Source organism: Strix uralensis, chromosome 3 (assembly GCF_047716275.1).
Source record: "Strix uralensis isolate ZFMK-TIS-50842 chromosome 3, bStrUra1, whole genome shotgun sequence".
Classification (NCBI taxonomy): Eukaryota; Metazoa; Chordata; class Aves; order Strigiformes; family Strigidae; genus Strix; species Strix uralensis.
Genome location: NC_133974.1, coordinates 99,855,664 through 99,877,740, shown reverse-complemented (window position 1 = coordinate 99,877,740; position 22,077 = coordinate 99,855,664). Strand labels below are relative to the sequence as shown.

The 22,077-nt window shown below is 35.3% G+C and overlaps 1 protein-coding gene across 2 annotated transcripts in view; it reads right to left on the bottom strand.

Moving 5' to 3' along the window:
* The window catches only part of LRPPRC (leucine rich pentatricopeptide repeat containing), a 92,601-nt gene that overhangs the window by 5,743 nt on the left and 64,781 nt on the right, over positions 1 to 22,077 (bottom strand). For both annotated transcript variants that reach the window (XM_074863576.1, XM_074863577.1), the window contains exons 27-35: positions 21,979 to 22,069; positions 18,438 to 18,580; positions 18,237 to 18,324; positions 13,461 to 13,584; positions 9,697 to 9,785; positions 6,122 to 6,326; positions 3,789 to 3,928; positions 3,511 to 3,626; positions 971 to 1,042 (exon numbers count right to left, since the gene is read on the bottom strand). In XM_074863576.1, the coding sequence (XP_074719677.1) occupies positions 971 to 1,042; positions 3,511 to 3,626; positions 3,789 to 3,928; positions 6,122 to 6,326; positions 9,697 to 9,785; positions 13,461 to 13,584; positions 18,237 to 18,324; positions 18,438 to 18,580; positions 21,979 to 22,069 (1,068 nt within the window). The remainder of the gene's footprint in view (positions 1 to 970; positions 1,043 to 3,510; positions 3,627 to 3,788; positions 3,929 to 6,121; positions 6,327 to 9,696; positions 9,786 to 13,460; positions 13,585 to 18,236; positions 18,325 to 18,437; positions 18,581 to 21,978; positions 22,070 to 22,077) is intronic.

Sequence of the window (22,077 nt, the reverse complement as noted above, 5' to 3'; positions counted from 1 at the left end):
TATAGAAATTAATAAAGTCTTTATCACATACTACTAAATTCCATGTGTTATTAAAATTTCAGCTTGAAAAGCTGGAAATTTTCAATTTTTCTAATTTCTTCCATAGACACCAAAAGATGGTGTTTATCATCATATTTATCATCACTTCAACAGAAGAACTTTTAATCTATGAATATTTAACGGAAATTTCCACGGAAGATAAATGTGCATTTTCCCTCCTTTGAAAAGTATTTATTCTACTTTGTGTATTACTGTCTCCTGATGCAGCTCCTCTAAGAAAGAGAAATCAATGTGGCTCGGCATGCATATGTGTGTTTTCGGGTATTTTTGTAGTTATTCAGTGTTGGGTGGGGTGGGGTTTTTTTGTGAAGTGTTTTTTTTGTTTGGTTGGTTGTTTTTTGCTTTTTACTATGAGGGAGGGAGGGACAGGAATAAAGCAGGCACATAAATGAGAGCATTTCGAATTATAGGGAATGAGCACAAAGCCAGGAATCTAAGCAGATGCTCAAACTAGATACATGCCTAAATCACCATAACAAGTAATAAGAAATGTGTCTTCTAATGTCAACATAGAGGCATTTTATCATTAGAGAGAGGCTGAGGTTTAAACTTGCATTTGTATTCATACAATGCAGCCAACAAAATAAGTACTTTCAGGTTGCGACACTGAACTGGATAGTGCAGTAAAACATTTAAAGCACAATGTTTGTAGGATATAAAGTATAACATCAAAAATGCAGGAAATTACTGAAACAATGGAAAAGATATTAAACTACATCCTCCTTTTCCATCATGCTCCATAAAGTAAACTGTTCCTTTAAATGTAACCAACTCTGCAAATTAACCTCCCCCCTCCCCGAGAAACCTGATAAAGCTGTCAACTGTGAAGTTCAAGATCCAAAACACTTCAAAGGTCGATGAAATAGTATTTTGCTACACATACAATGATATACATGAAAAAATATTATACCTGTCCAGGTTTAGATGCTGATCTAGCCATAAAACTCACTAAAGCTCTCTTCTCAACTAATGCACCACACCTCTAAAGAAAAAGAAATAATTAATGCAGCAGTCATGAGTAGGTTAGTGATAAACAAAATGACTAAGGTGAAAAATTCCAATTACAGATGTTTAAAATAATATACTAATACATTACCTATTTACAAGGCAAATAATTGACCATTAGTTTGAAAAAAAAAAAGCCACCACTGAACATAGGAAATAAGTTCATTTTGTGCACTGTTTTGGTAAACATTGTTTTTAAAATGGTAGATACAAAGTTTGTTTAAAACAAAAGGGGAAAGAATTAAACTAATACTTCAACATACCACAAAAACGAGGTTTAGGACTGCAAAAGAATGAAAAAGAGAAACACTATTCCTCTCCAATTATACTGCCAAGCATTCACAAGTGAGCTAGGGATCATAAGGTTAATTATACATTTAATAAGGTGTCAGGGAGATAACTGCTCGTTTCTTTATAAAAATTAAAATGTACAAAGCAAGTTCTCTTTAAAGTATAATTACCTACACTTATGCATACAAAGGACTGATTTCAATCTCTCTATTTTATAAAAGGCTTTCACTGCAATAGACAGTGTTTGAGAGAGAGAGAAGTTGAACTTAGAAAAGTTTGAGACAGACCAGATAAAAATCAAAAATCTATCTTACTTTAGAAACAAGGGCAAAATAAAATAGACAAGACTATATTTTAGCATATGTTCCTCAAAGGTGTCAGTCTTAAAATTCTTACAATGCACAGTACTTTTTACCAGTTGTAAGATATTTTATCAGTACCAAAATGCACAGGAAGAGAATACTGTGCATGTAAAAATACACATACCATGAATTTACTGCATCCAATTAATATTTTAGACATATGCAAACAAGAAGTTTTGGTTTATGCCATTATGAATGTACTATATGTGTATTACTACTATTACTGTATGATTATTACTAGATTCTAGATACCTATTAGTAGAATACTCGATCCACAATAGCAGTCAAGAATGTTTAACACAGCTGCAAGTTTTTCCTGAACCAAATAAAAAACAGTTTCTCATACACACTGAAGTTTCAACTCAAGCTTACCTGTGAATGTCCACTTAAAATGAAATATTTTAAAATTCTCCCCCAAGATATAGGGTATACAATGTTATTTCAAGTATGCTACAGAGCCATGAATTTAATTCCAATAGTTGGATGCTGTTATAATAATTTTTAGGAATATATAAATGGAAATTACTCCATGTTTTGAAAAATTTTAAGAATGTGTTTATTTTACTTAAAAATGAAAAACCCCCTATCTTCACAAAAGCAAGAAATCATAATCACTCTTTATTCACTCAATTTCATTCATTTCAATCAAAGAGCAATCAAAAAAATCAGGAAGAATAAAATAACAAGATTTTTTTGCATTTTGATGCATATTGATGCCATATAGCAAGAGGGTTTTATATCAAAATTGTAGTCTCCTTTTAATTTAATACTCAGAAGACCAGTTAGGCAAAGCAATAAACAAAGTCATATTCCAGAGCAGGGAATATACAAATAATACTGTAGCAGAAGTAACTGAACATATTTGTTGGTATGCATTCTTCTCAAAAAATGGTCTTGGAATATCATAAAACATCTGATGGATGAAGCAGAGCTTTTTCTTTAACAGCTTAAAATACTTAGCAACTGGTAAATGAGTAGTGTGCACCACCAGGAGATGGTAAGAGGCCTCAATCTGAGGCAGGAGCCTACGCACACAGAACCATCTGCAGAACCAGCGTGAGGGCTGGACTGCCACCTTGCTGGGATGAGCCTCCCTGACTGAGCCTGTTTGGGCAGCTCCCACCACCCACACTTCATCCCACCTCCAGCTCGGCTTTGTCTTTAGCTTTGTACAAATAGCATGAATGCAGCTGTCTCATCCCTTGAAGGTCTCTAACTCAGTCGGGACTGGGCCTCAGAGACCAGCATTTGTCTTTTAATGCATCTGTGACACTCAAGTAAATAGAAAGCAAATTCAGCTCTTAATAAACCTTGAATACAGCATATACAGTATTACAGAAACCAAGTGAAATAAGGTCCACAAAAAGCAAGCATTGCTTGCTTCTGGTTTGCAAACTGTACAGCTGTAAGGTATTACGTTTACAGCACTTAAGAAATTATGTGAGAAGTTGCAAGGAAATGGTTTGCAAGAAACAATTGCTAGATCTAGCAGAAAACTTACAAAAGAGTATTTGCTTTGGATGGAATTTCAAGCAATATACAAGTCTTCCTCTATTTCCTTCAGGTTGTTAGAAGACCCAAAACATTCCAACTCTGGCACCCGCTACTACCATTTGTACTAAAGTACCAGCTCATGGTTTGGAATAGTCTAAAGTGTGCTACTACTACTCACACTGTAATTCAAAAGCATACTAGTACTAGCCTACACTACACAACACCTCTTTTTGACAATTTCTCAGTTAACCTTTTAAGAGCTCTAAGCATTTCTGTACCTCTCTTGTTATGTCATTACCTGTATCAGCGATCTGGCATCATCCACTCTGTCTGCACTGACATATTGAAGGAAAAGATCTGTGACAGGTCTGTAAATTCCAAACTGACTGGCCAGTCGTGCTGCCATCACCCCAACTGCAAAATGATGGGTACGTAAGGAAAATCTTTGATTGAAAAGCCACTTTTGTAAACTTCACAGGCATGATTTATGCTGACTGAGCAGGTTTTACATGTAATAGCTCTTTCATAACACTTCTGTCTAGTCAGAATATTTAAATATCATTGCAATTAACTTACATTTTTCCAAAGCTGGTTCTAATCCTTCCTCAGACACCTTTCTTAACAAATAGGAAATATTTTTGACAGCTTGATCAGGATTCTGTGCACCAGAGATAAGCAGAGGCTCAAGGTATTCCACAGCAGCATCAAGGTCATTGCTAGGAAAAGAGATTGAACTGGCTTAGTTTCTGAAATCAAGATTTCAAAACCTAAAGAAGCAATTATATTGAAGTTTTTGTTTTCTACATTAAGGTTGTACGTTTCCCCGGAATGGTTGAGTACCTATGACTTCATTCAGATATTGTAAAAGTGAAACCATTTACGACCAAATGAATAATTAACCCATAAATAAAAATTATTAATGACCTTTAACCTGTACAAAGCCTAAGTAATTTTGACACACTTTCTTCCTCATTAAGAAAGAAGAGTTCAGCTATCTGCTTCAGGAAAATGTGTTCTGCGAATCTAGAAGGCAAAATCAAAACATTAATGGAAGGTATCTGAATAATTAATGCACGCAACTCAAGTAGTTTTTTTAATGCTATTCAATTAATTATTTACCCGATTTTTCCCATGCCTGCCTTTCTGGATGCAAAAGACAATACTAAATGCCACTGAGTCAGTACCTTTGTCTAAACACTTTTAATCTTATGGCTTAAGTATAGCACAGGCTAATGAAATCATGCAGGAAGTATTCACCAAAGTGTAAACTCTACTTCTAGCATTCTAAAAATTTCCAATGACAACATCTCTTACCAGTCCACTCTAAAAAATAATTTAATTGAAAAAGAAATCGGAACACGATGAGTGCTTTTAGATGAAGCACAAATGCAGCACATTTGAAAGCTATGAAAAATGCTTTAAAAACTGTATCAAAAACATGAATCTACCAATAAATGAACATGTATTAAAATATGTGTAAGAATCTGTTTTACATTGTTCTCAAGGTACAGCTTGCAAGATATTTAAGAATATATAAGGTGCGTACTATTTATGCTGCTGCTAAGTCTTTTCATACATCCAAGTTAGTTTCAGTATGGGAAAACAAAAGTTGGTGCTGCTTAAATAACCTGTGCCTGCATACAGCAATTTATTTATTTATTTATTCCTGTCACCAATCTACATCCTAAGAACATAGCATGACTTTGCAACACTTTTATGACACAGATATATAGGAAAATATGCAGCTTATGAGACAAATCCTGAAGTATCTCTCCTATTTGGAGTATTTAATTTAGGCAAAAGTCAATGCACTAGAACTGTGTGCCAAGGACAACTCAGATCTAAGTATTTACAAGATCAGTCCTTTATAGACGTTGTTTTTCAGTGGCTGAAAATACAGTGAGCTCACTACTGGAACCGGCCTACACAGTTCTCCTTCAATTCAAGTCCTCTTGCTGTTCCAAACACTTCAGTGACTATTCTCTCTGGTCTGGCATGCCTGAGGCAACTGGGTATCTGTTATGTACCACACAGTTCTACAGCTTTCCTGCAGAGTTAGACACAGGAGCTCTACCTGATGAAACCGGTGTGAAATAAAATAACAGAATATGTAGGATTCCTGAAGACTGGTTCCTGCAAAGCATATTTGAGAAGTTCATAGTAGGCCCTTTCCCCCAAAAGTGCTTCCCCCATGCAGTTTTATACAAAGGATAAAGTAGCACAGAACCAATATATTAACTAAACCAAAAATGCTGGGCAGAACACGATACTGAAATAAACAGCTGAATCAAAGGATACTCAAAACATGGGGATAATTATCATGATCGAAACAGTGGCCTAAAACAGCATAGCAGCCAATTTTTTAAAATTCTGACAAAATAATACAAAATCACTCCACAGATAATATGTCTGGCTTTCACATTTTGAGGGTAAACACAATAATATTTTGTGATTTCAACTACTGGAGCAGGTAGCAGATTGTTGTTTCCAAACAAGTATTATGTGCATAATCCATCAGAACTAAGGTCCAAGATTTTTTACATTTATATTGATGAAGTAATTCAATTTTACGTTCAGATTTCATAGGGCTTTTGACCTAACACCAAGGAGAACACTTTACATGGTGTAATACATTAGAACAAATGTATCAAAGCTAAATTACAGCACCAGAGAAGACCTTATGCTCTCCCAAATGCTTCATACCCCTGTATATCATTAAATGATTTTCAATCCCAAATGTGTTTGGGAAACAATACCAGAACAGAACTGCACAGCACACTGCTCAGCTTGACCAGAATTCTAATATCTAGGACACTGTAAAAACAGAAACAGAATGAAATGGATAATGCGAGTGATTTCCCACCACTCTGCGTAAACGAATTACATATACTAGTCCTAGAAATACTTACTTTTTAGTATGAGCCAAAGCAATAGCATTAGCAATTAGTGAGGCAGATAAACCAATTGATTTTGTGACGTCTTCCAGCATGTTTTTAAGTGCTTGCAGGTTCTTTAGATCTCCTTTTTCTGCCAGAGCCTGAATGAGTGCAGTAACTGCTGGTCTAGTAGGCAACAAGCCACTGTCAAGTACTCCTTTTAAAACGGCCATGGCATCTAACAATGGTAAAGAAATAAGGGAAAAGGAAACCAGATTTCAGTTCAGAAGGCAACCATGCTGCTGGTATCATTAACCCTACCCTTTTAAACACATGTACAGAAAATAATTCTCTTGCTGAACTTAAACCCCAAAATTTCTATAATGAATTTTAACTTGAATATATACACACACAAATAAAAACTTTCAACAGTAATTCAGGTTAAAATGCTGTAATATTTACTCAATAAAAAGTATTAAGGTACTTTTAACAATTAATTTATTTTAGTATCCAGGTCAAGGAAAGCAGCTGTCATAAATATCTTCCCTTATGACTTTAAAGTAATGACCTTTTCAGCTTGTTTTTTCTCCAAACTATAATCAATTTTCTTTACTAAAAAACAAAACTTGCATACTTAACAATAAATATAGTTTAAAAATGTAATTCATTATTGAAACTGCTAAAGTCTAGTGTTCAGATTTGTCTCTTTAGGTGTGCACCAAAACTTTGTTTACCAACATTTAATTTTTAAATCAAAACATGGGACACAACTCTCCATACCAGACCAAAAATAAACTCAAATCTGGACAGTTACCTCAAGGACTCCTAAAATTAGAGCAATTACTTATGTTAAAATCACACAAAATCAATCTCCTGTTTGTCTGCCACAAATTCCCCAAACCCACGGCAGATGAAGTCACCCTCATTTCTCTAACCAGAATTCTTGTCAATTTACATTATACATGAGCAAACACACACAGAAAGACATGCTCCTCTGGTAAAAATCTCTTACTCCTTACTAGCATAGGCAGGATTAATCACAGATAATAATTATAATACCAAGGGATAACACTTCTAAAATAATATACACCCACTTGAACTCCACAGCATTAACATTCCAATTCAATATGCAGGTACTGCAGAAACCAAATATTACAAGTGAGGAAGAAGAAACATCCTGTATGCCTAACCTTCCTTCACAGCAAATTCTCTTCCTGCACAGCCTCCCCCCACTTCCCCCGCATCCCTTTTTTTTTAGGGGAAAAAAAGGAGCAATACATCAGGGGCAAGATACCTAAAATTTAAAAAACAAACTTAAAACACATGTCAAATTCAAATTCTCTGCTGACTGTAAGTGTGGACTTCCCTTCAGCATGGGGCATGACCAGCCTTCTCAAGAACTAGGACAGAGAAAGATTTGAACATTGCATGTGTGCAGCACTACTGCAAGAAAGTATGCACTAGTAGCATACTGGATAATTCTGCTGGCATCTTTTTTTTTTTCCTTATGCAAAAGTACTCATTACTACTAATATGAATTCAGTAATTTCATCTCTTCATTTTTCAGTACTTAAAAACAGGTAACTATGTGCTTGTGAAAACCAATCATTCATCTTTTAAAAGGCTTTCCTATAAACTCTGAAAATTCCCTATCGTGAAACTCAAGTTCTGACTCTTACAGTAACCTGGGTTTTACCAAGTTCTTGCTAGAAGACACAAGAGCGCTTACGAGTATATTTAGGGACCTACATAAAAACTTTTAACTGTACCACATTACACAGCAAAGAATGATGGTGAACTGTATGAGGAAGTGATAAAGCAAACAAGTTTTACTCAAGTGAAAGCCATCACAGGATGCAGGTCAAATTGAGCTCACCAACACTACAAAAAGACCGTGCCCAAAAATTTATTTGGTAAACTGAGAGCCTCAGAAAATTACCAGTATAGCTGAAATATTTAACGGCTTGCATTTTCAAGGCTTCACTTACAAAAAGAGAAGCAGTATCTTTCAAATTAAAATACAAACAAGGATCAAGTCTGACTATTCAAATAAATTACCAAAGTGAAGCCTGTTCAATGCACAAGATAAAGGAAAATATAATTTTGCAAAGGCATGTAATTCCACAGACTTCTTAAGAAACTTTGTATTGTGCTAAAGGAAACACTTTTAGAGTACAGCAAGGAAGAGGGTTGATGTGGCAGAGAATTTAGCATGCTGGCTAAAAAGAAATCATGTAGTTAGCGCAAGAGATTGGCAGAATATAGACTCATCAGTGATGTTCTGAAGGGAAGATTTTTGGTGTGTAATATTTAGGAAGAACTGGCAAAACTTCATGGCACACTGGACAAAAAAAAGCAGAAAAATTATTAAAATCAGGTAAAATTAGACTGATAAAAAAGTCAGGAGAAGGCTTTGAAAGCTGCAAAAACTTAAGACTTGCCAAGAGCAAGAGAAGCAATTGCATTCACCACAAATACTTCAGTCAATGACACCTGGCAATGATGTCAGACTGGAGACTGAATGGGGAAGGTATTTGAAAGATGACAAGTTTATCAGCTGCAGGGAAGAGTACAAGTGAGAAGCTGCATCTAAATGCTCACCTTAGAGTATTTTATGGGCTACTACAGCTACGCATAATGGAACAAAATAAAATTAACTGATGGCTGAATCAAAAATGGATTTTCTGGTATGCTTTCTGGTATGAAAGTAAAACCCAGTTCAGTGTAATACATTTTCTTCATACACAGCTGCTTTAATGCTTAAAGGTACTGACAAAAATATGCATTAACACTTCCGTAGGGACAAAAGACACAGCACTGCATGTAAAACTATGTGCTTGCAGAGTTCTCCTTTCTAACGAGAGTTCTACAGCACAACTTAAATAAGTAAAATGTAACACCGTGGAGCTGAACTCCAGGCTGCAAAACAACCAATGCTGAGAACTAAAATAACACAACTGTAAACTTTATCCACCATCTTGTTGGGTACCCTTACATACTCTTCAGCCACCATTTTCTTTTCTATCATCACTGTTACATTAAAAACGAAAACCAAACTGAATATTTTGTTACTGTTGGTATTGAGAACTATTAAAAAGTATTTGATTAAGTTTTTAAATCAATATTATAATCATTTAGTGCACAATCATGCACATTTAACAGTCAATTTAACTCATCTGGTATCTCACACAACCAACACAATATGCAAGAAACAACTGCTGGGAATTGTTTCAGATGCTCTAAAGTATGTTAATTTCCAAAGCAAAATGACTTGTGCTGTGAATTTTAACGCACTTGAAAGCCTGTACTTTCTCTCGTTCTGGAGCACAAATTTTGCATGTCTGAAGAGCTGTGATTCATCTTAAGAAAACCCATCTTGTGTTAAATGGAATGGAAACTGGACTAAGTGGTCAAATGACAAGTACATTCATATTCAAGCTGTATTATAAATGCATGTACAGTAATTTACGTCTCTCAGCTACCACAAAAGGCTCTTGATAAGCAGGTAATTTGCTAAATGGACTCCTTTATCCAAGTATTCGAAGGGCGTTACAAGAAAAATCTGCAGAGGCATTAATGTGACGTAAAGGTCAAGCATTGTGACATACCTTTCAAATAATCCCGCCTAACTTGCGATATGATGAGGAGGCTGCTGGCAGCACTGTTCAGTGTGAAGCCCTTGATGTGGGTCTCAGCACTAAAAGAAGCAGACATTTAGAAAGGAATTACTGACATGCTTCTGATACGATAATAAATGGTTGAGCACCAAGGTGAAATTATAAAAACTACTGTTCGTATGTTAAAAATATTGCTGCAAAATATCGACCTGGAGACAGCTTTTGTGTTATCCTGTCAATGGTTATAGAAGGATAATTTTTTTTTGCATTCTGACAGATGACAAAGTTGGAAGTGAGCAACAAAAGAAACAAAGTACAAGATTTTTTTTAAACAATCGGTTCAGATTCTTGAATGCTGACATATTAGATGACTAAAATAACTGCATGCCCTGCATTGTTCTGTTGTATCCTAAGCTGGATACTTTTTCTTCTTTTTTCAATAGTCACCATAATTATAAAATATAAAACTATTCTTTCAGCAATAAAAATGAAACATTTATTTTCAGCACTGTATATTTTAAACATAAACTAAAGCATATTATGAACTAACACCATATCATTTGGTTGATTAATTTTCAAATTTCTGTCATCTAGATGTATACAGGTTTTAAAGTGAACATACTACATTTGCTGCCTTAGCCATGTCAAAATTGTATTTCGCTTATCAATTCTTTATCTCCTGTAATACAGAACTTCACGTATCTATAGCAAAGAGAATCTTTACTTTAATAACACTTCTAAAGCTTTTCTAACACTCTGGAAATTAGTCAAGAGACTAACCAGTAATCACACTGATCTTACACTACAAAATGTTCCCGTTCCTAAATAACAGAGAGCCATATTTTTAATATAGAAGGATAACTTTACAATTGTTCATTTCTAGATTACAAAATCTCCACAGAAGGGGGGCATTGCCATTTACCATATCAACAATCAAGATAAACCTCACTGATCATCTTGTGGCAAACAACTGAGCAGCCTACCTACTTGAACTTAGAGGCTGAGCGGATTGGGAGGTAAGCAGGGTCATTGCTAAATTATTCTCCTCAATCCCAAGAAAATCCTTCACAGTGCACACAATATGACTATCCTCTCAGTCACTTTCAGCCTCCCAGGCTCACAAGTGCAGTCACTGGACTCGGGATTTTCTTACTCTCCCAACCAATCCTCTTAATCCCTGCCTAAGCACCCACTGCTCAGTTCCGCCTTTTTTTTCCCTTTGTCCCATCTGTCAAAGCCCTTAAGTCAACAATTCATGCATGAGACTTTAAATTACATATAACAAAGGATTTACTTTCTCCAATCTTCCAATCTTTAGTGTGATTAAATAGATGTTAGCTACTATTACAGAACTAATCCATCATTCCAATGCTCCTAAATTTCTATTTAAAAATTCTTGGTCTAAATGCTGTAAATATTCCTCAAAACAGTGCTAGAATGCAAAGCAATTGCGTTGACCAACAGATCAGTAACCTTCTGGGTTGGTTGTTTTTTTTTTCCAAATGCATAGTAGGAGTGCAATTCCTTCTACTACATCACTGTTTCATGGAAGTTTCTCCGTTCTGGTAACAGGAGGGAAGTTTTAAAATTATTTGACCTTTCTAAATAAAAAAAAAATTACTTATTTTGTTGCCTATGCTAATGCTCATAGTAAGGCTTTCTAAATATTATTTAAATTTCAAATTTGGCTTCAAGCAGAGTAAAAAGAAAAAGATGTCAGCTTACATAAGTAAAGATAGCTTTCCTGTATTTTATGAAAATATTAGGAGTTGCACAGGTTTCAGGCCACTGCACACATTTAGGCTTTGCAGGAGTAATCTCTTTGTAACATGAGGTTGGAAAAATTGTCAAGCATGCAGAAATGTGTGCAAAACACACAGATTTGCTATTCCTCAACCATGGATAGACACACAATCACTTTCTCTATTTCAGCAAATAATTTAAAACTTACAGACTTTTGGAAATGCTTAATGTAAGCATCATTTTGTTACTAGAAAAAAGATACACAGATAAACACCATGAACACTGTCAATATGAAGCATTTTCTGTCTTGATGCAACAGAGAGCTGTTACAGACTTCTTAGAATGTCATTATTTGGCATTTCTATGCTACAAGATGGAGTATAAGAGTTCTGAAAAGCACAGGGGTTATGAAGATGGTTGGCTTTGACCAGTGACCAAGAATAGAACCTCTTATTAAATCCCATTTTCTTTTTTTCTAAGTATCTCAAGGTTCAGAGGGGTTAGTCCTTTCAACTTTTTTAGTGTTTAAAATTTTTTGTTCATTCTTTTTCCTGCATTTTCAATTTACATACTAAAACACTTATCTAAAGCGGGAATTCTGAATCATGAAAATACTAGAACAAGTCACCATGTTCTTTCAGCTCTTCCAACCTGCAAATTACTCCTGATAACATGCAATACTTTGTGTATCTTCCTTACAAGTGTGTTTGAGCTGTGAAGCAGGGAAGCAGTCAATGCATGTACACTGAAGTAGTACATTTCTACATTCAGTAGAAAGTTTCAAACTTCTTCCCTGAAGAATCTTTCAATACATCTTTCAATACATGAATATTTTCTGGGAATGCTTAACAAACCACCTAAATTTTATCAACATTCTTTTACTTCTAAAATATCTCCTTTTCATCTTCTATTTACAAAGATTTATCAGTTAGTTCCAATTCAGGGATCTTAATCTGATACACTGTTTTAGTTTTTTCTTGACATAAGCCATCCAGCACAAACACTCCTTATCATAAAGCCCAGTTACTGAGACCTATTTGAAAAAACATTTGTTCTTCTGAATGTAGAACTCAAGTACTTTTTCAATTAAAAGATATTTCTTTGGTCTAAATACTTAAAGAAAACATGAAAATAATAAACATCATGTTACACTATACTGTTCCTGGACATCAAAAACTAAGTTGACTCAAAATTATTAGATTTTTATAGTGCTCTATGCATCATGTGAGTTACCTACAAGCACTTTCAAATTCACTGTATTCAGTCAGAGAACACACATGATGACAACCACTCTGCTTGTTAGAGCTGAAGAAACTGAAAAACTTAAATTACTTAAATTTTTGTTGCTCTTACCTCTACACTGATGAGTAGTAACACCTCTACTTTGAAGCCTATAATGTGACCAGAACACACATTACAGGCAATAATTAAAGTGAGTGGTGTACCATACAACTCTCTAAAGGTTAATTCAATTCTGGTGATTCTAAAAATACAGGACAGCAGGTTGGTTTTATTTCAGAACTGTAAGAGTTGGATCTAAGGTTTATGGTCATCTCCTAGCCGCTGGCATCACAGTCAAACGTACCATTTTGCATTTGGCAGGCAGCCAGCTGCCAGGGAGTGGGGGTACAGTAGGACAGCAGCAGGGATGGGCACTGAGGGGAAGGCTCACAGGCAGTTAAGAGAAGGAATCTTGTCTGTTTGGATATTGCTCTAAAAAGGAAAAGGCAGACTGCCAGAAGGGTAGACTTCCAGTTCTGATGCCAAGTACATTTCTTGATACTGTTAGTTGAAATGAGTTATTAGCAATACATACTGTCACTCTAGTACATTTTTAATATATGGCATATTGCCCTATGAAATACTGGTTTATTTCTTACCATAGCTCCCAATTACCAGTCATGATCTGTTTTCCCATTGAAAGATAAGGACTCACATGAAAATGATCCAGACATTATTTAAAAACACCCCCCCCAACCAATTAAAATCCCCCAAACACAGAAAAACCTTACACGTGTTTCACTTCAATGGCTTCTTCAAGACAATTCTGTATTAATAATGCTTTTATAAGGATGTCATAAGAACGATGATGAAACTCATTCTTCCCTTGCATTTTGAGGAAAATATCGTAGGCCTCTAAAAAGGAAAAAAAAAAACCAAAACAAAGACAAAATGAAATGTCATATTGTGATGATGTTGATCATAGAAAAAAAATCAACCTATTCATTGAAAAGGTCCATCTTAAATCTATTGATCCGCTGCTTACTTCTTTGAGCCTAAAGCTGTTCATCACAGCTTGTTCAAAACTCCTTCCATACAACAATCAATTGATAAATACCTCCACAGAACAAAAAGTTTGCTACTGCTGTTTTTCTATATGTGGCTGTTGATTAAAAACCAACACAGCTGGTTAGAAGGGGAAGACTCAGGATTTTTAAAGCAACACCTAATGCTGGGGTATATAGTTACAGTGTCTGGTGCATTATCACAACAGCATTTAACAAATAATATAGGAGGTGATTCCAATATGGGGAGATCAAATTATTTGGCTACGACAAGATTTATACAAAACATACAATTTACAAATATACAGATATTTAACAAGTAAACTACGCTGCATTTGTTTGACTGATTAACAGTTTTATTTCATGCATTCACAATAACTGTCAGTGTATGAAAAGATGTTACCAAAAAGGGGGAAAAAATGATAAGTACACTTTTCAGTCATTTATTTTTCTGAAACAAGATTATGCAGCTATAAACATGCAGCTAAAACTGCCATCCATGCTGTAACATACGCTAGAAAGCTGTGTTGAGAACCACAAATGATCTTTGCCATCTAAGCTGTGATTGCAAGTTTCATTTAATGAAACTCAAAAAAAAATCCCTTTGCTAATTCAAATCAATAGCCACAATAACCTTTAAAACTTTTCAGAAATACTTGGACTATCACTACAAATTTCATAGCTAAGCATTAAGCTTTTTTCTGCTTTGAAATAAAGATGGAGACAACTCATTTGAATCTCACTGTCACAAAAAGTGTCACACTAACAGCACTGACTATAGTGTGCTGTGGAATTTTAAGCTGGCATTCCCCAAACCAAAACTGTTGGTGTGCGTTTTGGTTTGAATCTTAAACTTCTTCAACCAAAGAGTACACATAAAAACCTCCTGAAATGTAGACACCAAAAAGACTATGCATAAAATTTATTAATTACAACACACAAACTCTTACACTGAGTTAATAATTAGAATTAACATTGCCATCCATAATCTACCTTGGAGACTTGGAGCTACATTAAATATATATATGAACACCGATAAAGGATAAAAATATCACAGTAAAAATTAAATCCATTTCTGTGTATGTGAGTTTCATGTAGACAAGAGAGACAGAGACATGAGGGAGATGGAGAGAGAATATGACTGATGTCTGACGTTACAACAGTGATTGCGTTGTCAACCAAAAGACAAACAAAACAACAGGATGACAGAGTCTTGAAAATCCTCTGCCACATTTACTTACAGGTCTGAAGTTAAAGCCTGGCCTGTTGCAAATGTGCTGAACTCTCCTGCCTGCTCAGATACTGAACACCAGCATTCATAAAGTGTTCACACTTAAATTCAGTGGGAAAGACATTTTTTCTTCTACTCTTCTGAAATCTGAGGTACCAGTAGACTAGCAATCACATTCAACAGTAACAAAACCCCTTTCATTGGCATAATCTATTACAAGTGTAACTAGCTATTTACAAAAATGTAGCTGAGCTGACTGGTGATAGGTTTGTTCTTTCTGCTCTTGAAAGCCTGTTTAAATTCTAGTTTTTAAAGCAAAAAAATCCTTATGTTTGGAGACTCCTACAAAAAGCTTTGTTGTCTTCAGACTAAACTAGGATTTTACCCCGTGTTTGAACATTGCTTTCCATTGGTTGGGTACAGAAATGGACCTTGCCACCAGTGAACATGATGTCAAGCATATGTTACTAGCAGCTATCACAGTTCACAAAATGTAAGATCTATTTCTACAAGGAAATGTATTTAAATCTTTTTTGTAATGACTAGTTCAATGAAGAACTAAAAATCTTTGTATCAGTTGTTTTCCTGTTCTAGGATGTTTTGTTGCGTATGTCAGTTCCGACCCCAGAATGATTATCCTATTCAGATTATTTTCTTAACTCTATTGTGCCTAGATGAGTCTTGAGACATATGCCTGATCAGGTATTATCAGCATATTACATCTTCAGATAGCATCTGAAATTACTGAATTATATTAGCATTCAAAAGAGAAAGTTCTTGGTTTCAAAATCATATTGTGTTACACTAGCTATTTCAAGTAGAAAGATTTGTTAGAAAAGTGACAACTTGCCAAAAAAGTCTCAGTTCTCAAGACAGTCAAACTTGTTTCAGCAATTGCAACTGCTTGGGATATGTGTAACATGATCCCCTAGACTCAAGTTCTCACACTGATGAATCAAGATAAAAATGAAAATATGACTTTGCATAAATCATGTACTTCAGAGAATAGATTTTTCAAAACACATCGATGTCAGAGTTGATAAATTCATGAAATTAGTTACATAGCTAGATTAAGTTAATCTCTCTCCTATCAAAAAGCTGGCATTGATAAAAAGTTATATTCTGCCCTATTACATTCAAATCAAAATTACATTATACTGTTATATAAAATCAACAACTTTGTCTTAAACAAACCTATGAAAACTAAGGGAACTGTTTCTCAACATTTGTCTTTTTTCCCTGAATTCTCAATAGCTCTAGGCCACCTCCTCTCAAATACTGCACCTTTAAATAAAAGAATATGCAGGGATAATTCACTGATACATTCAATATCAAGTGTCATCACAGACTGTTAGCTGTTATGTTTTACATACATATGTTTTAAATTAGTCTCCCTGCAAGGTCCAAGACATATTTAGTTTCCTCCTGCTTTCCACTTGATCATTATGGTATCAGAGGCACAAGACACTTTTCTAGGAGTAACGCTATAAAATACATTCCATTCATTTTGCCTGGTTTTCAGTGAAAATATTTCTGCATTTCTCATTTTCCTTCAATTCCCAAAATTAATCAGCATGAAGAATTTCCTGAAAACATTAACTTTGTCTGCCATAATACACGATTCTTAAATTCATATGCGTAACACAAGATTGCACTCCCTATACACAGAATATCCAGACTCCAATTTAGACTCTAATCAGTGCTCTTGAAACTGAATAACTCTATAGGGTCAATTCACTAACAACAGAAGTTAGCTGTGTGAATGACTGACAGATTTGTCTTTTAAAAATGCAAAGCCTGAAAATATGTGTGTCCAACATGTAAAATATACTGATAACACTCAGAGAAGAAAATTACTAGATATCTTGTATTTATAGATCTTCCTCATTCAGCAAAATTAATTTTTTAAAACCTATTTAATTCTATTTTCTAATCTGCTTTCAGGTGAGATACCTAGTTATTTGTCATAGTACAGATGAAGAAAATAAGGATTTCCAGAATATTCAAATGCTCTGCACCTTGACAAATGCTAGAAATGGACTGGTTTCCTCCCTCCTTTGAAAGGTCCAGTAATGCTAGTTGTGACCCTGTGACCCTGCTTTAGGACAAGATGGGTAAGAATGGATTTCCAATGATTTAAACACAGACTAAGCCAAAAGAACTGCACTGAAGTATATTTCTCCTTTCTATATACAAAGGCAAATATCCATGTATAAGTCAATTCTGTTTTTATCTGAGGCAGGGAAGTTTGCACAGAAGAGCTACTCATTTTTCATAGCAGAATTGATCTGAAGTGCTCTCTCGGTAAGGCCATTTTTTTTGTGGGGTGGCACCCACAGGCACAGGGGTTTGGAAAGAGTGAGCTGTGCAGACACAGACTTTGATCTTTTGTTTATAGGCTGTGTATTTCTTTAGGGGAGAAAAAGTTTACAAATCTTATGGAGAAACACGGACAACTTTAATCATAGTTGTAAAGAAGCTAAAGACACTATGAAACACATTGAATCCTCCCTTCAAATAGAAATAAAGAGCCTTGCAACATCAACAGATAGAAAACAGACTAACAGATAAAAGCCAGATAGGAAGAGAGCAATGATTATCTCCACAACAGTCCTATCTCATTCAATGTCATCTATTTAATTTCTTTGCCTGATCTATTGCTTAAATAAGGTACCTGAAGTATACTTTGGAACCATATCCGATCTTATTATAAGACTCAACATCAGGGGCAAATGCAAAATCTCTGAATAACTTATTTTAATAGGTAATTGCCTTCCTATAAACATGTCCCAGCTATTTTGCTTGACATTAATCTTTCTTCTCACAACACTTCTCACACCATAAAACTTGTGACCAAACAGCTAGATTTTCTGGGAACCATAAAAATAGTATTTTTAGCATCAATCCTGTACATAAATTTAGTTTCTGGTGTTTAATGGATACATTTGAAAGTCTAGAATATGGTGTTAACCCAACAGTATGAAATGAACTACAGACCAGCAATACTTTGGTAAATTTAAAATTGCCAACTTCACCACAGACTGGCTTTCAAACATGTATTTAAAAGTCAGCATTTCCAATGACATTTTAAATATTTTAGCATATCCTTCTCATATCAGCTTCTCAAGCATAATATTGGCAGGTAACATTATCATGTACCTTTCCTAACATACTAGCAAACCAACAAAAAGCAGCAGCAAGCATCTGTTGCTCCATAGTTAATTGAAATCTTTAATGCTGAAAGGGGAAAAAAGAAGTGTTTTTCAGTTCACCTTTTGCATTGTTTTTCTTGCAAAGTATCTTTATTTTTCTTTCTTCCACATTAGAAGCAGTTAAACTTCTGGCATCTTCATGCCTAACCTTTAAAACAAACAAACTTACTTAAGTTACTGTAGTGCTATTTGTTAACATTTTTCAGTGAAAAGAAATATATTCAGAAGTGTTATTAGCTAGGAAAGTTAAACACCAGTTACCTTCGGTACCTCAAATGGAACAACCTGACCATTTTTCTCAAGTATATCAGCCAGTAAGGCTAGTGTTTTCTCACGAGGAACAACATTTTCTTCTTGAATTTTAGTCCAAACAGCTTCAGCCTTTCTCCAGTCACCATTGTTCTCTGAAACAAGATTCAACTCTTCAGAGAAAAGCACGTTTAGAGTATACACACATATCTCAAGTGATTCAAAAAAGGTATCTTTCGAAAAGAATTCATCAATTCATCGCGTACTTCTGATCAACTTGAAAAGTTCTACTTTTAATACACAGAGGACGCCAGAAGATGCAAACAGAAAAAAACCCAAAAGGCTTGTATGATTTTTCAAATGAATGAGAAATCAGATCAAAAATATTGCAGAAGTGTTCCTCCTAGCTCACCAGTTTCAATATTCTTGATTATTAATTGTAAAAACAATTACAAAAATTTCTAAATTATTACAAAACATTAACACTCTAAGGTACCGCTTTTAAGTTCTATTCTGAAATTCTTGAAATGAAATCCTCTGGTTATGTTGTTACTGAGTTAGAGCATCTACATCCCAGAATTTTACCCCTTTCAAGTCAAAGTGTTCTAGGCCCCCAGGCTCTCATTTTGCTAAGAAAAAGAAGCATATCCAAAGACTGTAAAAGGGAATTTTTCTGAAAGATAAAAACTTAATACATTGCTACAAAAATCACAAAATAATTTAACTGTTTTCAACAAGAATAGCAATTTATATAAGCACCACTGTACATAACTGTAAATAAATTGAAAGCTGGACTTTGTGAAAGAAAACAGTTAATTACTATTTAACTACATACAGCAGGTTGTTTCCTTTAACTACATACAGCAGGTTGTTTCCTGTGTCTCATAAGTCACCAGAACAACATTGACTTCTGGTTATAGATCCCATTCACAGCTACCTAACGCCAACCTCTGTCCGTTTCATGGTTTAATTCAGAATCCCATAAACGAAGAGATGCAAGGTGAGAAGGCAAGAGTCAGAAGGCAGATGATGGAGTGAATCATTCAACATGGCAATATCTCAGCCTATAACAGCAGCTCTTCAGTTATTCTTCCACTGTTCAGTTAAGGAACTTTAGCTGTTCTGTAGCCCAGGCTTCACTGAATTAAGCCATAACACCTGTAAAAGCTGGAACAGCCCCCTGGAAGCAGCATGACACACTTGGATATTCTCTAGAATTGTTATAAAGTTGGTGTTTCAAAGCAGCATATGCTGCTCTGCAAACAATATTGCAATGCAATACTGAAATGTTACAGTGCAATGTTCTCTTCCTTCCTGGAGAAGCATGGATTTAAGAAACCACATGTATACATAACTGGGTTGGTTCAAGATCCAAGCCCACTTTCAACAAGGTTCTGGCATCACTTCAGCTTTTTAGAAGAGGCAGCAAACTTGGTGACTACCCTAAGTCAAATAAAATGATTGGTTTTGAGGACTAAATACTGCAGATAACATTTTAAAGCAGATTATTATGGCAGTTGACAGAATAGGACAGAGGAAGTCTTAACACTTTTTCATGTGTTTGCCCCTGTTTGACACTCATGAGGCCACATCTAGAGGACTGTGTCCAGTTTTGGGCTCCACAACTATAAAAGAGATGTTAGCAACTGGAGCAAATTCAGCCATCAAGACAGACATGGGGCTGGAGCAGATGAAGTCAAAGAAGTTGAAGAAGGTTAAGTTTTGGGCAGTCTGGAGAAAAGCAGTCTAACAGGGGGTCTAATCGCCGTCTTCAATTACCTGACAGTTATAGAGACAAGCGAGTCAGTGTCTTCCTGGAAGTGTGCAGCAAAGGATGAAAGGTGATGGTTAAAAGTTGAAGCAATGGAGTATCTGAGGATGGTCAAACCCTGGAATGGGTTGCCCAGGGAGGCTGTTTGATTTCCACCCTTGGAGGCACTCAAAACTTTGCTAGACAAGCACATGATGTGATCTAACTCTGAAGCTGTCCTAGCTCTGGGAAAAGGCTAGGCCTAAAACTCCTGAGGTTCTCTCCAGCATAAATTATTCTGTGATTCTAAAAAACCAAATGCATTGTTTTCAACATTTCTGATCACAGCTTGGAATAGATGGTAGATTTTTTTTTATATGCTTAAAATAGATCTGAAGTGATGGCTTAGGTGCACAATGACAACTCTCTAGTGTATTGTGCATGGGACAGCCTTGATAGATAATCTAAAATGGTTGAAAGCAGGAATGTGTGTGGTTTTTGTCTTTTGTGGTGACAGAAACCCACAAATGTTTTCCACTTCCTTGAATAGATGGAATTGGTTTTGTCTTCTGCAAGAAGACGGAAGATTTTGCATGACAGAATTTGATAAATTTTATCCTCTTTGATTCTCTTCCTAGCAGGCACACTGTCAGACTTAGTCACTGCCAGAGGTGAACAGGATGTGTGAAGAAATAGGAAGGCTTCCTCCCTGTTGAGACAAGATTGTTTTTCAGGCCTACTTGATTTTTGATAGTGAACCAGTATGTGCAAAGACAGAATTGGGTAACAGTACAGTTTGGTTTTGAAGCTTTTTAAGGCTGTTCAGGAAATGAAAAGCAAAGTTCTCTGGTCATTTTTTTTCTGGAAGTACTCATGTCTTCTGCTTGTGGTAAGTGCAGTGGGGAAGAAGCCTCTTTCATTACCATATGAAAAGAAAAAGAAGGTTTGAATGGTATTTTATTTAGCTTAAAGCATCACTAGTTCTAGTCAACCAAATATATACATGGGGAACAGCCTAAAATTACTTCAAGCTCAGATGCAAGTTTTCCCATGACCAAAGATATCAAATCGCTGTAATGGCTCATTAATGTATATACACATTACCAAAGTACATAGCAATGCCTGTAATGCTTTTTTTAATGTCCCAATTTACCATTTAGTACTCCATATCCAATCTTAACACAAATGTTTTTTCAAGACTTTTAAGATAACGAGAACTAACACTTCCAAAAATTTTATTATGTATAATACAGTATGATGCGCTGAATAACAAAACCAGCACAGACTAAAAATACAGAAAAGAGGAAATGAAAAACACTATAGATAAATCCTACACTACGTCTGTAGCATAGAAATGAACTCTCAATTTTAAAAACTGTTCCATTCCTAGAAATGATGCAAAAGTTGTGGCTGGTAAAGAATTGGTAGATTTTTTAAAAAAAGCACCTTTCAGAGCCAGATCCAATTACAGGAGACTCCAGATCTTTATCAGTTATGAAGATATAGCAAATTAGCACTTTTTCTTCTTTAAGCATATTAAAAACCAAAACAGAGTAAACTTTCAAGTTAGGACACAAGACAATAGCATGGATCAGAAGACTTGTACTATGTAAATTCTATGCAAGTGTTCAGGTCTGGAGGTGAAAGAAAACCTGTACTGTCCCCCTGGCAAGATGCCTCAGAAAAGGTATCCAGGCTAATTGCATACCAGGATAAAACTCCTCTCCAGTTCAGGGTTATTTCCTACCTCCAACCACATAAGAAAACAGATTACAGCATGAAAAAGATCACAAGCTCACTTACCACACAGTTGAAGCAGGTAGTAGTACATCTCATCTCTATCACATTCAAATAGATTTTGAGTTAATTCTACCAAGTGTTCCAAAGTCTCCATCTTTAAAA